This window comes from Anolis sagrei, chromosome 4 (genome assembly GCF_037176765.1).
Source record: "Anolis sagrei isolate rAnoSag1 chromosome 4, rAnoSag1.mat, whole genome shotgun sequence".
Taxonomy (NCBI): domain Eukaryota; kingdom Metazoa; phylum Chordata; class Lepidosauria; order Squamata; family Dactyloidae; genus Anolis; species Anolis sagrei.
Genome location: NC_090024.1, coordinates 248,124,107 through 248,143,096, shown reverse-complemented (window position 1 = coordinate 248,143,096; position 18,990 = coordinate 248,124,107). Strand labels below are relative to the sequence as shown.

At 49.5% G+C, this 18,990-nt stretch overlaps 1 protein-coding gene across 2 annotated transcripts in view; it reads left to right on the top strand.

Annotated features, from left to right (window-relative positions):
• Positions 1 to 18,990, top strand: part of SLC12A5 (solute carrier family 12 member 5) — a 229,578-nt gene that overhangs the window by 187,228 nt on the left and 23,360 nt on the right. For both annotated transcript variants that reach the window (XM_060771791.2, XM_067468330.1), the window contains exons 8-13: positions 41 to 252; positions 7,103 to 7,270; positions 7,400 to 7,498; positions 9,168 to 9,225; positions 10,971 to 11,145; positions 17,958 to 18,076. In XM_060771791.2, coding sequence (XP_060627774.2) covers positions 41 to 252; positions 7,103 to 7,270; positions 7,400 to 7,498; positions 9,168 to 9,225; positions 10,971 to 11,145; positions 17,958 to 18,076 — 831 coding nt within the window. The remainder of the gene's footprint in view (positions 1 to 40; positions 253 to 7,102; positions 7,271 to 7,399; positions 7,499 to 9,167; positions 9,226 to 10,970; positions 11,146 to 17,957; positions 18,077 to 18,990) is intronic.

Below are 18,990 nucleotides of genomic sequence, written 5' to 3'. Positions count from 1 at the left end.
TTGTTCTGACGCACTTCCTTCCCTTTTTCTGTCCCGACAGGATCTGCCTGCTGGGCAACCGGACGCTGTCCCGCCACGGCTTCGACGTCTGTGCCAAGGTGGTCCAGGTGGGCAACGAGACCATTGGCTCCCAGCTGTGGGAGCTCTTCTGCTCCTCGCGCTTCCTTAACGCCACCTGCGACGAGTACTTTGAACTGAACAACGTCACCGAGGTCCAAGGCATCCCTGGAGCGGCTTCGGGGCTCATCCAAGGTAGGAGGGGGCTGACAGGGACCCCCATGCACCGCCTCCAATGCACTGCCCATAGGGTTCAACTGGGAGGGGTCCGGGTGCCCCCACTGGCCGTTGCCCCCTTGACCTTCCAGGCCGCTCCTTCTCCTGTTGGCCCTGCGTGGCCTGAGCCTCTCCCAAGGAAGCCAGGCAGCATGGATCCCCATCTGCTCAGGCCATAGAATCCTAGAATCATAGAATCCAAGAGTTGGAAGAGACCTCATGGGCCATCCAGTCCAACCCCCTTCTGCCAAGAAGCAGGAATATTGCATTCAAATCACCCCTGACAGATGGCCATCCAGCCTCTGTTTAAAAGCCTCCAAAGAAGGAGCCTCCACCACACTCCAAGGCAGAGAGTTCCACTGCTGAACGGCTCTCCCAGTCAGTTCTTCCTCATATTCAGATGGAATCTCCTCTCTTGTGGTTTGAAGACATTGTTCCCTTGCGTCCTAGTCTCCAGGGAAGCAGAAAACAAGCTTGCTCCCTCCTCCTCCCTGAGGCTTCCTCTCACATATTTATACATGGCTATCATCATATCTCCTCTCAGTCTTCTCTTCTTCAGTCTAAACATGCCCAGCTCCTTAAGCCGCTCCTCATAGGGCTTGTTCTCCAGACCCTTGATCATTTTAGTCGCCCTCCTCTGGACACATTCCAGCTTGTCAATATCTCTCTTGAATTGTGGTGCCCAGAATTGGACACAATATTCCAAGTGTGGTCTAACCAAAGCAGAATCCCATGCGGGATTCTGGGGGCCTGACTTGAGCTGAGACACTGGAAGTAGCCCAAGAAAGGAGGAAAGCAAAAGGAAACAGGGATAAGGGGAGATATGCCCAGTTAAATGCGCAATTCCAGAGGTTAGCCAGAAGGGATAAGGAACTATTTTTAAATAAGCAATGCATGGAAGTGGAAGAAGACAACAGAATAGGAAGGACAAGAGACCTCTTCCAGAAAATTAGAAACATTGGAGGTAAATTTCAGGCAAAAATTTGTATGATAAGAAACAAAGATGGCAGGGACCTAACAGAAGCTGAAGAGATCAAGAGAAGGTGGCGAGACTACACAGAAGATCTGTATAGGAAGGATAATAATATCGAGGATAGCTTTGACGGTGTGGTGAATGAATTAGAACCAGACATCCTGAGGAGTGAGGTTGAATGGGCCTTAAGAAGCATTGCTAACAACAAGGCAGCAGGAGACGACGGGATCCCAGCTGAACTGTTTAAAATCTTAAAAGAGGATGCTGTCAAGGTGATGCATGCCATTTGGCAGCAAATATGGAAAACACAAAAATGGCCATCAGACTGGGAAAAATCAACTTCTATCCCCATACCAAAAAAGGGAAATGCGAAAGACTGCTCAAACTTCCGTACAGTGGCCCTTATTTCTCAACATGCCAGGAAGGGAATGCTCAAGATCCTGCAAAGAAGAAGACTCCAGCAATACATGGAGCGAGAGAGAGTTGCCAGATGTTCAAGCTGGGTTTAGAAAAGGCAGAGGAACGAAGATTGCCAATCTCCGGAGGCTGGAGAATGGAGAAAGGCAGGGAGTTCCAGAGAAACATCTACTTCTGCTTCATTGACTCTTCTAAAGCCTTTGACTGTGTGGATCATACTAAATGGTGGCAAGTTCTTAGTGGGATGGGCATCCCAAGTGTCACCTTGTCTCTCTCCTGAGGAATCTGTCCAAGGACCAAGGAGCCACAGTCAGAACTGACCACGGAACAGGAGACGGGTTCAAGATTGGGAAAGGCGTCCGGCAAGGCTGCATCCTCTCCCCCAACCTTTTTAACGTGTATGCAGAACACATCATGCGAGGATGTGCGGGGCTTGAGGAATGCCAAGCTGGGGTGAAAATTGCTGGAAGAAACATTCACAACCTCAGATATGCAGATGACACCACTCTGATGGCCGAAAGCGAGGAGGAGCTGAGGAGCCTTCTCATCAAGGTGAAAGAAGAAAGCGCAAAAGCCGGGTTGCAGCTAAACGTCAAAAAAACCAAGATGATGGCAACAAGAATGACTGACAACTGGGAAATAGAGGGAGAAAATGTGGAGGCTGTGACAGGGTTTGTGTTTCTACGTGGGAAGATGAGTGCAGATGCAGACTGTGGCCAGGAAATCAGAAGATGCTTCCTTCTTGGGAGGAGAGCCATGTCCAGTCTCGAAAAAATAGTGAAGAGTAGAGACATCAGACTGGCAACCAAGATCCATTGCCTAGTCCAAGCCATGGTCTTCCCTGTAGTCACCTACGGATGTGAGAGCTGGACCTTCGGGAAGGAAGGTTGAGCGAAGGAAGATCGATGCTTCTGAACTGTGGTGTTGGAGGAAAGTGCTGAGAGTGCCTTGGACTGCGAGAAGATCCAACCAGTCCATCCTCCAGGAAAGAAAGCCTGATGGCTCATTGGAGGGAAGGAGACTAGAGACAAAGTGGAAGTCCTTTGAATGCCACATCAGGAGGAGACAGCAAAGCCTAGAGAAGGGAATGATGCTGGGGGAAAGTGGAAGGCAAAAGGAAGAGGGGCCGACCAAGGGCAAGATGGATGGATGGCATCCTTGAAGGGACTGGACTGACCTTGAAGGAGCTGGGGGTGGTGACGGCCGACAGGGAGCTCTGGCGTGGGCTGGTCCATGAGGTCACGAAGAGTCAGAGATGACTGAACGAATGAACAACATTGGGCAGAAAGGGAATGGGTTTGATGTCTTTCTGGGGAGGGTCCCTTCCAACTCTAGTGTTCCATGAAAGGAGCTTCAGGCAGGACCTTCCAAGACTTGTTGACCAGCAGGAATCCTTCATTGAATCTCCATCCGATGGATTTCTGATGAAAGATTCCGGGGGAATTTGCATGGAAAAGGCTGGGGAGGGGGATCATAGAATCATAGAATCATAGAATCAAAGAGTTGGAAGAGACCTCATGGGCCTTCCAGTCCAACCCCCTTCTGCCAAGAAGCAGGAACATTGCATTCAAATCACCCCTGACAGATGGCCATCCAGCCTCTGCTTAAAAGCTTCCAAGGAAGGAGCCTCCACCACACTCCAGGGCAGAGAGTTCCACTGCTGAACGGCTCTCACAGTCAGGAAGTTCTTCCTAATGTTCAGATGGAATCTCCTCTCTTGTAGTTTGAAGCCATTGCTCCACATCCTAGTCTCCAGGGCAGCAGAAAACAACTTGCTCCCTCCTCACTATGACTTCTCCTCACATATTTATCCCTGGCCCTCATCATATCTCCTCTCAACCCTCTCTTCTTCAGGCTAAACATCCAGCTCTTTAAGCCACTCCTCGTAGGGCTTGTTCTCCAGACCCTTGATCATTTTAGTCGCCCTCCTCTGGACATATTCCAGCTTAGAGTCCATATCTCTCTTGAATTGTGGTGCCCAGAATTGGACACAATATTCCAGGTGTGGTCTAACCAAGGCAGAATAGAGCATGGGGAGCATGACTTCCCTAGATCTAGACCCTAGGCTCCTCTTGATTCAGGTCAAAATCCCATTGGCTTTTTTTGCCGCCACATCACATTGTTGGCTCATGTTTAACTTGTTGTCCACGAGGACTCCAAGATCTTTTTCACACGTACTGCTCTCGAGCCAGGCCTCACCGTCCCCCATTCTGTCTCTTTGCATTTTGTTTTTCCTGCCAAAGTGGAGTATCTTGCATTTGTCACTGTTGAACTTCATTTTGTTAGTTTTGGCCCTTCATCTCTCTAATCTGTGGAGATCCCTTTGAATCCTGCTCCTGTCCTCTGGACTATTGGCTATCCCTCCCAATGAAGCCAAGGAGCTTGGGGTTGGGTGTGTTTGAAGGAGGGGGGGGGGATGCTGCCAAGCCTTTGGGTGGCCCCAACCCAAGGGTCCCAGGCCCTGGCCCCGATCCCACGGCGAGCCCGCCTTGGCCGAGGCTTCCTGGTGCCGAAGGGAAGGCGGAGGTGTGGCTGCCTGGGCCTCCTTCCCCAGCCCCTTCCTGGAGCTCCCGGTGCTCCTGTCATCGTTAATATTTCATGCTTTACTTGAGTAATTGAGTAAAAAATGCATGGGATCAGGCTGTTAGGGCGGCGGGAGCGCCGGGGTGGGAAACGGGCTCTCGCGCCAGCGTTTCGCCTCCGCTCTCGGCCGCGACAACGGATACATTTCGCCCACTTAATGCACGGCTCCCTGGCTGACACGGCGTCCGTGAGCTGGAACCGAGCAAGAATGAGACTCTTGTCTTGAGTGGGGGGCTGCCTTTGGGACCCCGACATCACTTGGGTGCATGTCTCTTCACTTTAGATTTATCATGTCAGGAGCAACCAGACAGTGGTATTACATTTTTAACAAAACAAACAAGCAAAACACAGATTTTGCAAGCTTGGTAGTTGATTAAATGTCCTTTGACCAGTCTCTGGCCCCTTGGAGAGCTTCTGGTGTTGCCACAATGAGGTCCTCCCTTGTGCATGTGTCAGGGCTCAGGTTGCATTGCAGCAGGTGGTCAGTGGTTTGCTCTTCTCCGCACTCGCGTGTTGTGGACTCCACTTTGTGGCCCCATTTCTTGAGGTTGGTTCTGCATCTCGTGGTGCCCGAGCGCAGTCTGTTCAGCGCCTTCCAAATTGCCCAGTCTTCTGTGTGCCCAGAGGGGAGTCTCTCATCTGGTATCACCCATGGATTGAGGTTCTGGGCTTGAGCCTGCCACTTTTGGACTCTCGCTTGCTGGGGTGTTCCAGCGAGTCTCTCTGTAGATCTTAGAAAACTATTTCTTGATTTCAGTCGTTGACGTGCTGGCTGATACCCAAACAGGGGATGAGCTGGAGATGTCTCTGCCTTGGTCCTTTCACTATTGGCTGCTACGTCCCGGCAGATGTCAGGCTAAGCAGTGTCGTTTCTCCAGTGGTGTAGGGCGCAGACACCCCGTGATAATGCGGCATGTCTCATTAAGAACCACATCCACTGTTTTAGTGTGGTGAGATGTGTTCCACACTGGGCATGCATACTCAGCAGCGGAGTAGCACAGTGCAAGGGCAGATGTCTTCACTGTGTCTGGTTGTGATCCCTAGGTTGTGCCAGTCAGCTTTCATGTGATGTTGTTTCTGGCACCCACTTTTTGCTTGATGTTCAGGCAGTGCTTCTTGTAGGTCAGAGCACGGTCCAGAGTCTCTTCACTTTGCCCAACTGGGAAAAAGAGTACACCCCAAAACTTTTAAAGCTTAAGCTGGATGGACATTGGTGCCTTCCTGCCTGGCAGAATAGGGTTCGACTGGATGGCCTTTGAGGTCCCCTTGCCACTCTATGATTCTACAGGGAGAAGCGGCCTGCCAGCAACCAAGAGTGGGTACATGCAGTGGGTACAACTGGGAGGTCAGTCATCTCCCTCCCTTTGCCCTCCCACTTGGACCTTCCAGCTGCCCTCTCCCCATTTCTGTGGGGCAGGAGACTGGCCCCCAAGGGTTGCAGGCAAAGATCTAGCATCAGTGACTACAGTCCACAGGGAAACGATCTAGGAGTCTTAGTAGATTGGGTGGCTGTAAGTTTTTCGGGCTGTGTGGCCATGTTCCAGAAGCATTCTCTCCTTAGTAGACTGCAAGGTAAACAGCTATCTATATACATAAAAATGTAATGTTAATGTATTGTTGAAGGCTTTCATGGCCAGAATCACTGGGTTGTTGTAGGTTTTTTCGGGCTATATGGCCATGGTCTAGAGGCATTCTCTCCTGACGTTTCGCCTGCATCTATGGCAAGCATCCTCTGTTTTCGGGCTATATGGCAATGGTCTAGAGGCATTCTCTCCTGACGTTTCGCCTGCATCTATGGCAAGCATCCTCTGTTTTCGGGCTATATGGCAATGGTCTAGAGGCATTCTCTCCTGACGTTTCACCTGCATCTATGGCAAGCATCCTCTGTTTTTGGGCTATATGGCCATGTTCTAGAGGCATTCTCTCCTGACGTTTCGCCTGCATCTATGGCAAGCATCCTCTGTTTTCGGGCTATATGGCCATGTTCTAGAGGCATTCTCTCCTGACGTTTCGCCTGCATCTATGGCAAGCATCCTCTGTTTTCGGGCTATATGGCAATGGTCTAGAGGCATTCTCTCCTGACGTTTCACCTGCATCTATGGCAAGCATCCTCTGTTTTTGGGCTATATGGCCATGTTCTAGAGGCATTCTCTCCTGACGTTTCGCCTGCATCTATGGCAAGCATCCTCTGTTTTCGGGCTATATGGCCATGTTCTAGAGGCATTCTCTCCTGACGTTTCGCCTGCATCTATGGCAAGCATCCTCTGTTTTCGGGCTATATGGCCATGTTCTAGAGGCATTCTCTCCTGACGTTTCGCCTGCATCTATGGCAAGCATCCTCTGTTTTCGGGCTATATGGCCATGTTCTAGAGGAATTCTCTCCTGACATTTCGCCTGCATCTATGGCAAGCATCCTCTCTAATCTGGCTTCTCGGGAAAACTCCCCATCAGCCGAAGGCCGTTTCCCAAGAGAACTGGTTTCACTTGAATGATCACAGGAATTCAAAATATGCCCCCATTGACTGCAATTCTCTTCCAGCTCTGACAGACTCACCACTTTGAAATCCATCAGACCCTTATAGAATCATAGAATTGGAATAGAGTTGGAATAGAGACCTCCTGGGCCATCCAGTCCAACCCCATTCTGCCAAGAAGCAGGAATATTGCATTCAAAGCACCCCTGACAGATGGCCATCCAGCCTCTGTTTAAAAGCTTCCAAAGAAGGAGCCTCCACCACACTCCCTCCGGGGCAGAGAGTTCCACTGCTGAACGGCTCTCACATGTCATCCTCTGACATGTCAGAAAAATCCTGTGCCACTTGCTCAGCTACAACAATTCTCTCTTTCTGTGCCTAGAAAACCTCTGGAGCAGCTACATGCCCAAAGGGATAATCATCGAGAAGACGGGGATGTCCTCGGTGCCACCTTCGGACCCGGCTATCGACCTGGACCAGCCCTACGTCTTCAGCGACATGACCTCCTACTTCACCCTCCTGGTTGGCATCTACTTCCCCTCCGTCACAGGTAGGAGCGACCACACCCCAATGTTGAGTGGGGGGGGGGCAAAAACATTGGCAATTGGGGGCAATTGGGGGCCAGACTGGTGCACAGCCTCATGCCCCCCTTCTCCCTGCGCTCCTCCTCCTTTCCTAGGGATCATGGCTGGTTCCAACCGGTCCGGAGATCTCCGAGACGCCCAGAAGTCCATCCCTATTGGCACCATCATGGCCATCGCCACCACTTCCGCAGTCTGTATCCTTGCTGTTGTTGTTGTTGCTCTGGGGGGGGGGGGGTCAACCATGCCCCTCCCTCTTTTCCATGGGGAACATAGCACTGTGTAAGTCAGGCATGGGCAAACTTCAGCCCTCCGGGTGTTTTGGACTTGAACTCCCACCCTTCCCAACACCTGGAGGGCTGAAGATTGCCCATGCCTGGTCCAAAGAGAGCTTTCCGAGTTGTGTATCGCCTGCAGTGCCCAGGTGTGTTGCGTGAAAAATACTCTCTCCCCTCCCTTCCAAGTGTAGGTACTGTTTACACTGTTATAATTGGCACAATTTTGTGATGGGGGTGAGTGAGGTCATTGCCACTGAAATTGATGAGTTTCTAATGAAGGAAAGGAAAACTCTTGACAGGCAGGAGAAGCAAGGCCAAGCCCCGAGGTTGCTCAAGGCAAGGAGCTCAGACCTGGCAGAACTTAGCCTAGGAGCGGATGGCCAACACTGACTGGGATTGCCCCATTCCTTTCCCTTTCCCTTCCTTTCTCTTCTTTTCTCTTCCTCCATTCCTTCTCTGCTTCCTTTCTTCATTCTCCTTCCTTCTCCTTCCCTTTCTGTCTGCCTGCATCCTTCCTTCCTTTCTTTCTTCCTTCTCCTTCCATCTCTGCGTCCCTCCTTCTTGCCTTCCTTCCCTTCCTCCTTCCTTCTTTCCTCCTTCTCTGCCTCCTTCCTTCCCTTCCTCCTTCCTTCTTTCTGCCTCCTTCCTTCCTTCTCTGCCTTCTTCCTTCCTTCCTTCTCCCTCCATCTCTTCCTTCCTCCTTCTCTCCTTCCTTCCTTCTCCTTCCATCTCTGCCTCCCTCCTTCTCTCCTTCCTTCCTTCTTTCCTTCCTTCCTTTCCTTCTTTCTGCCTCCTTCCTTCCTTCTCTGCCTTCTTCCTTCCTTCTCCATCTCTGCCTTCCTCCTTCTCTCCTTCCGTCCTTCTTTCCTTCCTTCCTTTCCTTCCTCCTTCCTTCCTTCCTTTCCTTCCTCCTTCCTTCTTTCTACATCCTTCCTTCCTTCTCTGCCTTCTTCCTTCCTTCCTTCTCCTTCCATCTCTGCCTCCCTCCTTCTCTTCTTCCTTCCTTCCTTCCCTTCCTCCTTCCTCCTTTCCTTCTTCTCTGCCTCCTTCCTTCCTTCCTTCCTTCTCCCTCCATCTCTTCCTTCCTCCTTCTCTCCTTCCTTCCTTCCTTCTCCTTCCATCTCTGCCTCCCTCCTTCTCTCCTTCCTTCTTTCCTTCCTTCCTTTCCTTCTTTCTGCCTCCTTCCTCCTTCTCTCCTTCCGTCCTTCTTTCCTTCCTTCCTTCCTTCCTTCCTTCCTTCCTTCCTTCCTTCTTCCCTTCCCTTCCCTTCCCTTCCCTTCCCTTCCCTTCCTCCTTCCTTCTTTCTACCTCCTTCCTTCCTTCTCTGCCTTCTTCCTTCCTTCTCCTTCCATCTCTGCCTCCCTCCTTCTCTTCCTTCTTCCTTCCCTTCCTCCTTCCTTCTTTCCTTCTTCTCTGCCTCCTTCCTTCCTTCTCCCTCCATCTCTGCCTTCCTCCATCCCTCCTTACTTCTTTGCCTGATTCCTTTCCTTCTTTCCTTCTTCCCTTCCTTCCTTCCTTCCTTCCTTCCTTCCTTCCTTCCTTTCCTTCTTTCCTTCCTTCCTTCCTTTTTTCCTTAATCCTTCTGCAGACATCAGCTCGGTCATCCTCTTTGGAGCCTGCATCGAGGGAGTGGTGCTCCGGGACAAGTGAGTCTACCTGCTGACAGCAATTGGGGGTTCCTTCCTGGACTTGCACCCCCTCCCTGCTTCCCCTCCCCCCCAAACCAGAGCCAGGTTCACTCACAACCTTCTGCTGGACCCTCAGAGGATGGGAAATGACCAACCACGAAAGGGCCCGCTTGCCTCTCCAAATATCCCCCCATCTCAGGTGCCTCCCCCTGAATGTAGGCCACCCAAGGTGCTCCTGCTGCCGCTGCTGATGACATTTTTGGGTCATTGGTGCATAATGAGCTTTTCTGGCTTTGCAAAACAACTGCAACCAGGCAGGCAGGAGAGGAAGAAGGAAGGAAGGAAGGAAGGAAGGAAGGAAGGAAGGAAGGATAGATAGATAGATAGATAGATAGATAGATAGATAGATAGATAGATAGATAGATAGATAGATAGGTAGGTAGGTAGGTAGGTAGGTAGATAGATAGATAGATAGATAGATGGATGGATGGATGGATGGATGGATGGATGGATGGATGGATGGATGGATGGATGGATGGATAGGTGGATAGGTGGATAGGTAGGTAGGTAGGTAGGTAGATGGATGGATGGATGGATGGATGGATGGATTTTGGTGCAGAGCAGGATCAGGCCAGTTCTTCACCCATATAGAACCCATATACATTGGGAAGGGACCCTCAGAGAGCATCCAGTCCAACCCCCTTTTGCCAGGCAGGGGGGGACAATCCATGTCCACCCCACAGATGACCATCTAGCCATAGATATGATTGATATAATTGGGATATTAGAATCCTACAGGTGGAAGGGATCCTCAAAAGTGTAATAGATCGTTGTAATTGGGAGAGATAGATAGATAGATAGATAGATAGATAGATAGATAGATATGATAGATAGATAGATAGATAGATAGATAGATAGATAGATAGATAGATCATTGAATCCTACAGGTGGAAGGGACCCCCAAAGGCCATCCAGTCCAACTCTCTTCTGCTAGGCAGGAGAGCACAATCCAAGCTTTCTGCACAGATGGCCATCCAGCCATAGATATCATAGTGATATGATAGATGTATCATAGATACCTACAAGTGGAAGGGATTCCCAAAGGCCATCAAGTCCAACCCTTTTCTGTCAGGTAGGAGAGCTCAATCCAAGCCCTCCTCGCAGATGGCCATCCAGCCATAGATATGATAGATATAATTGAGATAGATGTATATATTGTAGATATATCATAGAATCCAAGAGGTAGAAAGGGCTCCCAAAGACCATCTAGTCCAGCCCTCTTCTGCCAGACAGGAGGTCACACTCAATGGCAATCCCACCATAGATATGATAGATATAATTGGGAGAGATAGATAGATAGATAGAATGTTGTGGTGTGTGTGTATGTGGGAACGACAGATATATCATAGAATCCTACAGGTGAAAGGGACCCCTAAAGGCCATCCTGTCCAACCCCCTTTTGCTAGGCAGGAGGGCACAATGCATGCCCTTTCTACAGATGGCCCTATCCAACCTCTGCTTAGAAACCTTCTGAAGAGGCTTCACCAGGCTCCAATTCTAAGAGCAGGAAGGGGTTCAAAGGGGTCATCTAGTCCAACCCCTTGTGCCAGTCAAGAACACCCAATCAGAGTGCTCCCAGCAGATGGCCATCCAGCCTTTGCACCTTGGATAGGGGAAGGTTTCCGCTCCCTCTGCTGCCAGCCTTGCCCAGAGAGGAGTCCCATCTCGGAGCCTGACCAGCCCCACTGTGCTTCTCCTTGCAGGTTTGGGGAGGCCGTCAACGGCAACCTGGTGGTGGGCACCCTGGCCTGGCCCTCTCCGTGGGTCATCGTCTTCGGATCCTTCTTCTCCACTTGTGGGGCCGGGCTGCAGAGCCTCACGGGGGCCCCCCGCCTGCTGCAGGCCATCTCCCGGGACGGGATCGTGCCCTTCCTGCGGGTGAGTCACGGGATTCCACTGTTCAAGAGCTGTGACCCTCAGGAGGTCCTTCCTATTGTGTTGTTGGAGGATTTCATGACCAGAATCACTGGGTTGCTGTGAATTTTTTGGGTTACACAGCTATTGTGTTCCAGTAGCATTCTTTCCTGACGTTTCACCTGCATCTGTGGCTTATGGCATCTTCAGAGGTTCTGTTGACAGTGAGACAAGGGGAGTGTATCACTTGCTTCACTTCCAGTGAACATCTCCCAAACAGAGGATGCCTCCAGGCAACAACAGCCAGACAAACTCCATGTGGATACCCTCACTGATTGACTTTGCACCTTCATGGCTACTCAGTGCTATTCAAGCTTGCTAATTGCAACATTCCTGTTTGCTTTAAATAACAAGGGTTCTTTTTCCCCACTCTGGACATTATTCCACAGGGATATATACATTCCACTTGCCTCATTTCCAACAGACCTGTGCACAAACCTCTGAAGATGCTTGGCAGAGATGCAGGCAAAACGTCAGGAGAGAATGCTGCTGGAACACGGCCAGGTGGACCGGAAAACTCACAGTGACCCAGTTAAAGCTGTTGCTGGATCAGTTTTTAAGGAGCTGGCCATGGTGCTGATCTCCCTCCAGGTTTGGGAAAGAGAGAAGGAAGGATGGAAACAAAAAGTGAAGGAAGGAAGGAATGGGGAAGAAAAAAAAGAGAGGGGGGAGAGAGAGAAAGAAAGAAGCATGGAAGCAAAGACCGAAGGAAGGAAGGAAAGAGGTAGAGAAGGAAGAAATGAGAGAAAGGGGAAGGAAAAGAAAAAGGGGGGGGGGTGAAGGAAAGAGGTAGAGAAGGAAGGAAGGAGAGAAGGAAAGAAAAGGGAAGGAAGGAAGGAAGGAAGGAAGGAAGGAAGGAAGGAAGGAAGGAGCAAAACAGGAGGGAAAGAAGGAGAGAAAAGAGGAAGGTTGGCCACAGCAATGCATGGCAGGTACAGCTATATATAATTATAATATCATACTATCATTATTAGTATTATATTGCATTACATTATACTACTATAAATATATGTATATACCATATATTGTATTGTATTGTATTGTATTATTAACATAGCACAGGAGACAAGGTGGAACTTTAGCCATAGATGCAGGCAATCGTCAGGAGAGAATGCTGCTGGAACATGGCCGGGCAGCCCGGAAAACTCACAGCAATGGGGTTCTTCCTATTGTTTAGGTGGCACCTCTTTTCCTGACATTTGGATCCATGGCTCAGTTGAGTCCCAATCTCTGGAGCATCAGAGAGGAAGCATGGAGGAGCAATGGAAGACAAACGTTACAACCTCCCGTAATGTTTGTTTCCCAAGATGCTTCCTCTTTATCTTGGAAAGAAGTGACAAGTGGAGTGCTGCAGAGTTCCGTCCTGGGCCCGGTCCTGTTCAACATCTTTATTAATGACTTAAATGAAGGGCTAGAAGGCATGATCATCAAGTTTGCAGACAACACTAAATTGGGAGGGAGAGCCAATAGTCCAGAGGACAGGAGCAGGACTCAAAGGGATCTTGACAGATTAGAGAGATGAAGGGCCAAAACTAACAAAATGAAGTTCAACAGTGACAAATGCAAGATACTCCACTTTGGCAGGAAAAACGAAATGCAAAGATACAAAATGGGGGATGCCTGGTTCCAGAGCAGGATGTGTGAAAAAGATCTTGGAGTCCTCGTGGACAACGAGTTAAACATGAGCCAGGAATGTGATGTGGCGGCAAAAAAAGCCAATGGGATTTTGGCCTGCATCAACAGGAGCCGAGTGTCTAGATCTAAGGAAGTCCTGCTCCCCATGCTCTATTCTGCTTTGGTTAGACCACACCTGGAATATTGTGTCCAATTCTGGGCACCACAATTCAAGAGAGATGTTGACAAGCTGGAATGTGTCCAGAGGAGAGCGACTCAAATGATCAAGAGTCTGGAGAACAAGCCCTATGAGGAGCGGTTTAAGGAGCTGGGCATGTTTAGCCTGAAGAAGAGAAGGCTGAGAGGGGATATGATAGCCATGTATAAATATGTGAGAGGAAGCCACAGGGAGGAGGAGGAGGGAGCAAGCTTCCTTTCTGCTTCCCTGGAGACTAGGACGCAATGAAACAATGGCTTCAAACTACAAGAGAGGAGATTCCATCTGAACACGAGGAAGAACTTCCTGACTGTGAGAGCCGTTCAGCAGTGGAACTCTCTGCCCTGGCGTGTGGTGGAGGCTCCTTCTTTGGAAGCTTTGAAACAGAGGCTGGATGGCCATCTGTCAGGGGTGCTTTGAATGCAATATTCCTGCTTCTTGGCAGAATGGGGTTGGACTGGATGATGGCCCAGGAGGTCTCTTCCAACTCTTGGATTCTAGGATTCTATGACCTCCTTTCCAATCTCTAAGCCAGGCTTTCCTGCCCCTTTCTGTCCACCTTCTCTTCTCCAAGCTAAACATCCCCAGCTCTCTAGAATTGCTTTAGATTTTTTACCTGCTGCATCATGACTCACAGTCAGCTTGTGCCCGCTTCCATTTCTGCCAATTGCAAAGCCCAGATCCAGACTGTCAGTGCTTCGTTGCAAAGGCCAAATTTTTGCAATTTTTTGGGGGCTGCTTCAGGTAAGGAGGGGATTGGGTTCTTGTTGTGTGCCTCCCCCCCCCCTCCTGCCGGCAGCTCCATAGTGCGGTGCTGTGCGAGCGATGAGGCGCATCTCTGCAAATGCGAACCGACAGCAACCCCCTCCTTTGCGCCCGCTGGGACCGTCGGCTGGACGCAAACCGGCTTCAGTGCGGCCGCAGCCTGCTTTGCCCCCTGCGCTGCGGGTGGGAAGAGCCAAAGAGCCGCTTGTGGGGGGTGAAAGGGGAAGGCGGTGACCCCAGCTCCCAAATGGGGAAGGAGCCCCCCCCCCACCCTTAAATGCCATCAGTGCTGCCATCACTCCCACCCCCGCCTTCCCTGTTGACATTATTTTTATTCAAGCAAACAGAAGTGCAATGTTGTCGAACGCTTCCATGGCCAGAATCACTGGGTTGTTGTAGGTTTTCAGGGCTGCCTGGATATGTTCGAGAAGCATTCTCTCCTGACGTTTTGCCTGCATCTATGGCAGGCATCCTCAGAGGTTGTGAGGTCTGTTGGAAACTAGGAAAATTGGGTTTATATATCTGTGGAAAGTCCAGGGTGGGAGAAAGAACTCTTGTCTGTTGAAGGTAGGTGGGAATGTTGCAATTGGCCACCTTAATTAGCATTTGATGGCCTGACGAGTATGTGGACAATTTCAACAGATAGGAAGAAACCACGAAAATGAACAAAATCTGGCTCCCAGTATTTAAAAACTCTAAAATTATAACAGTAAATAAAAAACAAAACTCAAACACAGGGGAACTCCAGACAAGAAACAATCAGGGACACCTAATCACCACTCAACAAAGGATTCTCCCAGGCAATAACAAGGCACACCTGAAAACTGCTAGGCCATTAAATGCTAATCAAGGTGGCCAGTCAAAACATTCACACCGAGCTCCAACATACAAGAGTTCTTTTTCCCACCGTACACTTTCCACAGATATATAAACACCAATTGCCTGGTTTCCAAGAGACCTGGGGATGCTTGCCACAGATGCAGGTGAAACGTCAGGAGAGAATGCTTCTACAACATGGCCATACAGCCCGAAAAACCGACAACAACCCAAGAACAGAAGTACAAACATACAAACCAAAAGGAGACAGATACAGGAACAGAAAGAGTTACAGAAACTAGCAAAACTAGTACCTTTAAAGTATCACCTTGGTATCCCTACGGATGTCCTGTCCTCTTGGCAGGGGGTCTCTTCCGACTCTATGATTCTAGTATTCACCTCAGAGAGTGAAGAGAGTGCTGACTGGAAACAGCCAGGAAGGAAATGATTTCTATGATCCGCCCTGAGTCACCTGAGGGCTGAGAAGGGCGGTATACAAATACAGCAAATAGATAGATACATTGTCGAAGGCTTTCATGGCTGGAATCACTAAGTTCTTGTGGGTTTTTTCGGGCTATATTGCCATGTTCTAGAGGCATTTCTCCTGAAGTTTCGCCTGCATCTATGGCAAGCATCCTCAGAGGTAGTGAGGTCTGTTGGAAACTAGGAAAATTGGGTTTATATATCTGTGGGAAGTCCAGGATTGGAGAAAGAACTCTTGTCTGTTGGAGGCAGGTGTGACTGTTGCAATCATAGAATCAAAGAGTTCGAAGAGACCTCCTGTGCCATCATCCAGTCCAACCCCATTCTGCCAAGAAGCAGGAATGTTGCATTCAAATCACCCCTGACAGATTCTAATATTCACCTCGGAGAGTGAAGAGAGTGCTGACTGGAAACAGCCAGGAAGGAAATGATTTCTATGATCTGCCCTGAATCACCTGAGGGCTGAGAAGGGTGGTATACAAATACAGTAAACAAATAAATAAATACATATCTTTCTGTCTATCTATACACACACGCATACACATACATACATACGCAAATACTTTTCTACTTTTAATAACGCTCTTTTAAATCAGAAAACCAATAGCTGGACTTTGTCCCCAACCTTGCTGTAAGAGAATACCAAGACCGTTCTATCCAACCGGACACTAGAAGTAAAGAGATTGTTTCAACAGGTGTAATTGGCCAAGCCACCCTGTAGGGTGGAGCAACTCAGGAAAGTGCCACACACACACACAACTGAGAGCAGCTTCCTTTTATCATCGCTACCTTAGCCCTAGTTCCCTTTTTGGTCTTAACTGGTAGTTTTTCTCTTTAGTGTCCCTTCACACACACACACACACACACACACACACACACACACACCATTGCTGCACATCCAGGTGCTTTGCTGGCAGTGCCCTTGAGGTGCCAGTGGGAAGCGGCTTGACGGTGGGTCAGCTGATGCCGCGCCTGTCACTTCCACCTTGTCTCCTTCCGTGCCGTCTCCTAGGCTGCAGGTTGATTCGCAAGGTCCTTTCTGGCCAAGCGCCACTTAAGCTTCAAGTTTGTCCAGAAGTTGGGCTGGCCTTCTGGGTCCAGTACAGACCTATGCGCACCCTGAGAAAGCAGCCAGGACCAACGCTAGGCACATAGATGTGCAAGAGCCATGTGGTGTTTGGGTTGGCTTCTGCAACAGGGAGGACTGGTCTGGATCCCACACAGAAGAGACCAGGCATCTCTCATGAAACTCGAGTGCTGGAACAAAAGAACCAGCTCAGATCCAGGCAAGTCTCATACTCTCAGCCTCAGAGGAATCTGCTGAGACAGGAGACAGTCAGCACAAGTCAGAGTTAAACTCAATATTGCACATGATAATGCAATCATTATATGTTCGTAGGGTTGGAAGGGCTCTCCAGGAGATATCCAGCCTGAACATTTGAAGGAACATCTTGGCGTTAAGTGTGAAGATGGCAGAACCTGGATAGCAATTAAATTCACTCATATAATCCTAGAATCCTAGAGTTGGAAGAGACCTCCTGGGCCATCCAGTCCACCCCCATTCTGCCAAGAAGCAGGAAAATTGCATTCAAACACCCTGAACAGATGGCCATCCAGCCTCTGCTTCAAAGCCTCCAAAGAAGGAGCCTCCACCACGCTCCGGAGCAGAGAGTTCCGCTGCTGAACGGCTCTCACAATCAGAAAGTTCTTCCTCATGTTCAGATGGAATCTCCTTTCTTGCAGTTTGAAGCCATTGTTCCATTGCGTCCTAGTCTCCAGGGAAGCAGAAAACTGACTTCCTCTCACATACTTATACATGGTTATCATCATGTCTCCTCTCCACCTTCTCTTCTTCAGGCTAAACAATGCCCAGCTCCTTAAGCCGCTCCTCATAGGGCTTGTTCTCCAGACCCTTGATCATTTGAGTCTCCCTCCTTCCAGCTTAGAGTCAATATCTCTCTTCAGTTGTGGTGCCCAGAATTGGACACAATATTCCAGGTGTGGTCTCACCAAAGCGGAATAGAGCATGGGGAGCAGGACTTCCCTAGATCTAGACATGAGGCTCCTCTTGATGCAGGCCAAAATCCCATTGGCTTTTTTTGCCGCCACATCACATTGTTGGCTCATGTTTAACTTGTTGTCCACGAGGACTCCAAGATCTTTTTCACACGTACTGCTCTCGAGCCAGGCCTCATTGTCCTCCATTCTGTATCTCTGCATTTCACTTTTTCTGCCTAAGTGGAGTCTCTTGCATTTGTCACTGTTGAACTTGGATGCGCCCAATAGACAATCATGTTACCAAATGAGAATGGGATGTCTGTACACATGCCAACTATATAACCAACTGTAACCTAGTCTCAGGGCATCCAAGACTGAAGGGATTCTCCTGCTCTAGAGCCCAGCTGAAAATAAAAGCATTTTCCCACTCCAGAAGACTTGTCGTTATCTCGGAACTGCTCAACCCATTACACGGTGTGCCTGTTATGTGGCACACTCCCATAGACTATCAACTCAAACACAGGATGGTTGAGAGCCCTTGGATCAGGCATGGGCACACTTTGGCCTTCCGGGTGTTTCGGCCTTCAACTCCCTTAATTCCTAACAGACTCGGGCCCTTTCCTTTTCCCCCTCAGCTGCTTAAGTGGAAAGGGAAAAGGAAAAGGAAGGGCTCTGAGGCTGTTGGGAATTGGGGGAGTTGAAGTCCAAAACACCTGGAAGGCCAAAGTGTGCCCATGCCTGCCTTACATCCGCATTCAAGGGGAGAAAGAAACCAACGTTGTAGGGATCTCCTCTCCCCACTCAGTCTCTCGCAGGGGAGCAGGGTGCAAGGGTGACCCCCATGAATGGCTGAACCTCTCTCTCTCTTCCTCCCTCCCTGCAGGTCTTTGGCCATGGCAAAGCCAACGGGGAACCCACCTGGGCCCTCCTGCTGACCGCCTGCATCTGCGAAATCGGGATCCTCATTGCCTCCCTGGACGAAGTGGCCCCCATCCTCTCCATGTAGGTCCACTGAGGGGGCCCATGAGGGCATCCATCTGTCCCCTCCCATAAAGTACCCCCCTCCCAAAGAGTTTGGAAGGACCAAATTTAGGGGTGGTGGGGTGGACAAGGGGTATCATGGCTCCATCCAGGCTTCGTTGTGGAGGCCTTGCCTGTGCCATACTGGGAAGGAGCTTCACACCTGTTATGTATTTATTTATCATGTCAGGAGCGAACCAAACAGTTGTATTGTATTTTAAAAAGAAAACACAAAGTTTGCAAAATTGGTAGTTGATTAAATGTCCTTTGACCAGTATCTGGCCACTTGGAATGTTTCTGGTGTTGCCGCAAGAAGGTCGTCCATGGCGCACTATGTGGCAGGGCTCAGGTTGCATTGCAGCAGGTGGTCAGTGGTTTGCTCTTCTCCACACTCACATGTCGTGGACTCCACTTTGTGGCTCCATCTCTGAAGGTTGGCTCTGCATCTTGTGGTGCCAGAGCAGTCTGTTCAGCGCCTTCTAAGTCGCCCAGTCTTCTATGTGCCCAGAAGGGAATCTTTCATTTAGTATCAGCCACTGATTGAGATTCTGGGTTTGAGCCTGTGTAAGACTGTAGGTTTTATATAGCAATATTAAATGATCACTCACAAGCCGGTTTTGCTTGGAAATGAATATCTTGCTTGTATCTCTGCAGCAAAGAAAGACACTACTGACTTTTCCCCACCACCACTTCTTTTTATACACCTTTCTTGCCCATATCTCCCTCTTCTCAGTTTCCTCATTAGAGCTTGTTGCTTCACAAGTTCCAATACAAGGTTTCCAGTGCCCTTTGCTGGCTTCAAAATGTCACAAAGAGAAAACTGAGGCAGCCAGGATGATTCAGTCAGGATGTCACGGAGGGAATTTGTGATGTCTTCATGCCGTCAGAAATTGACT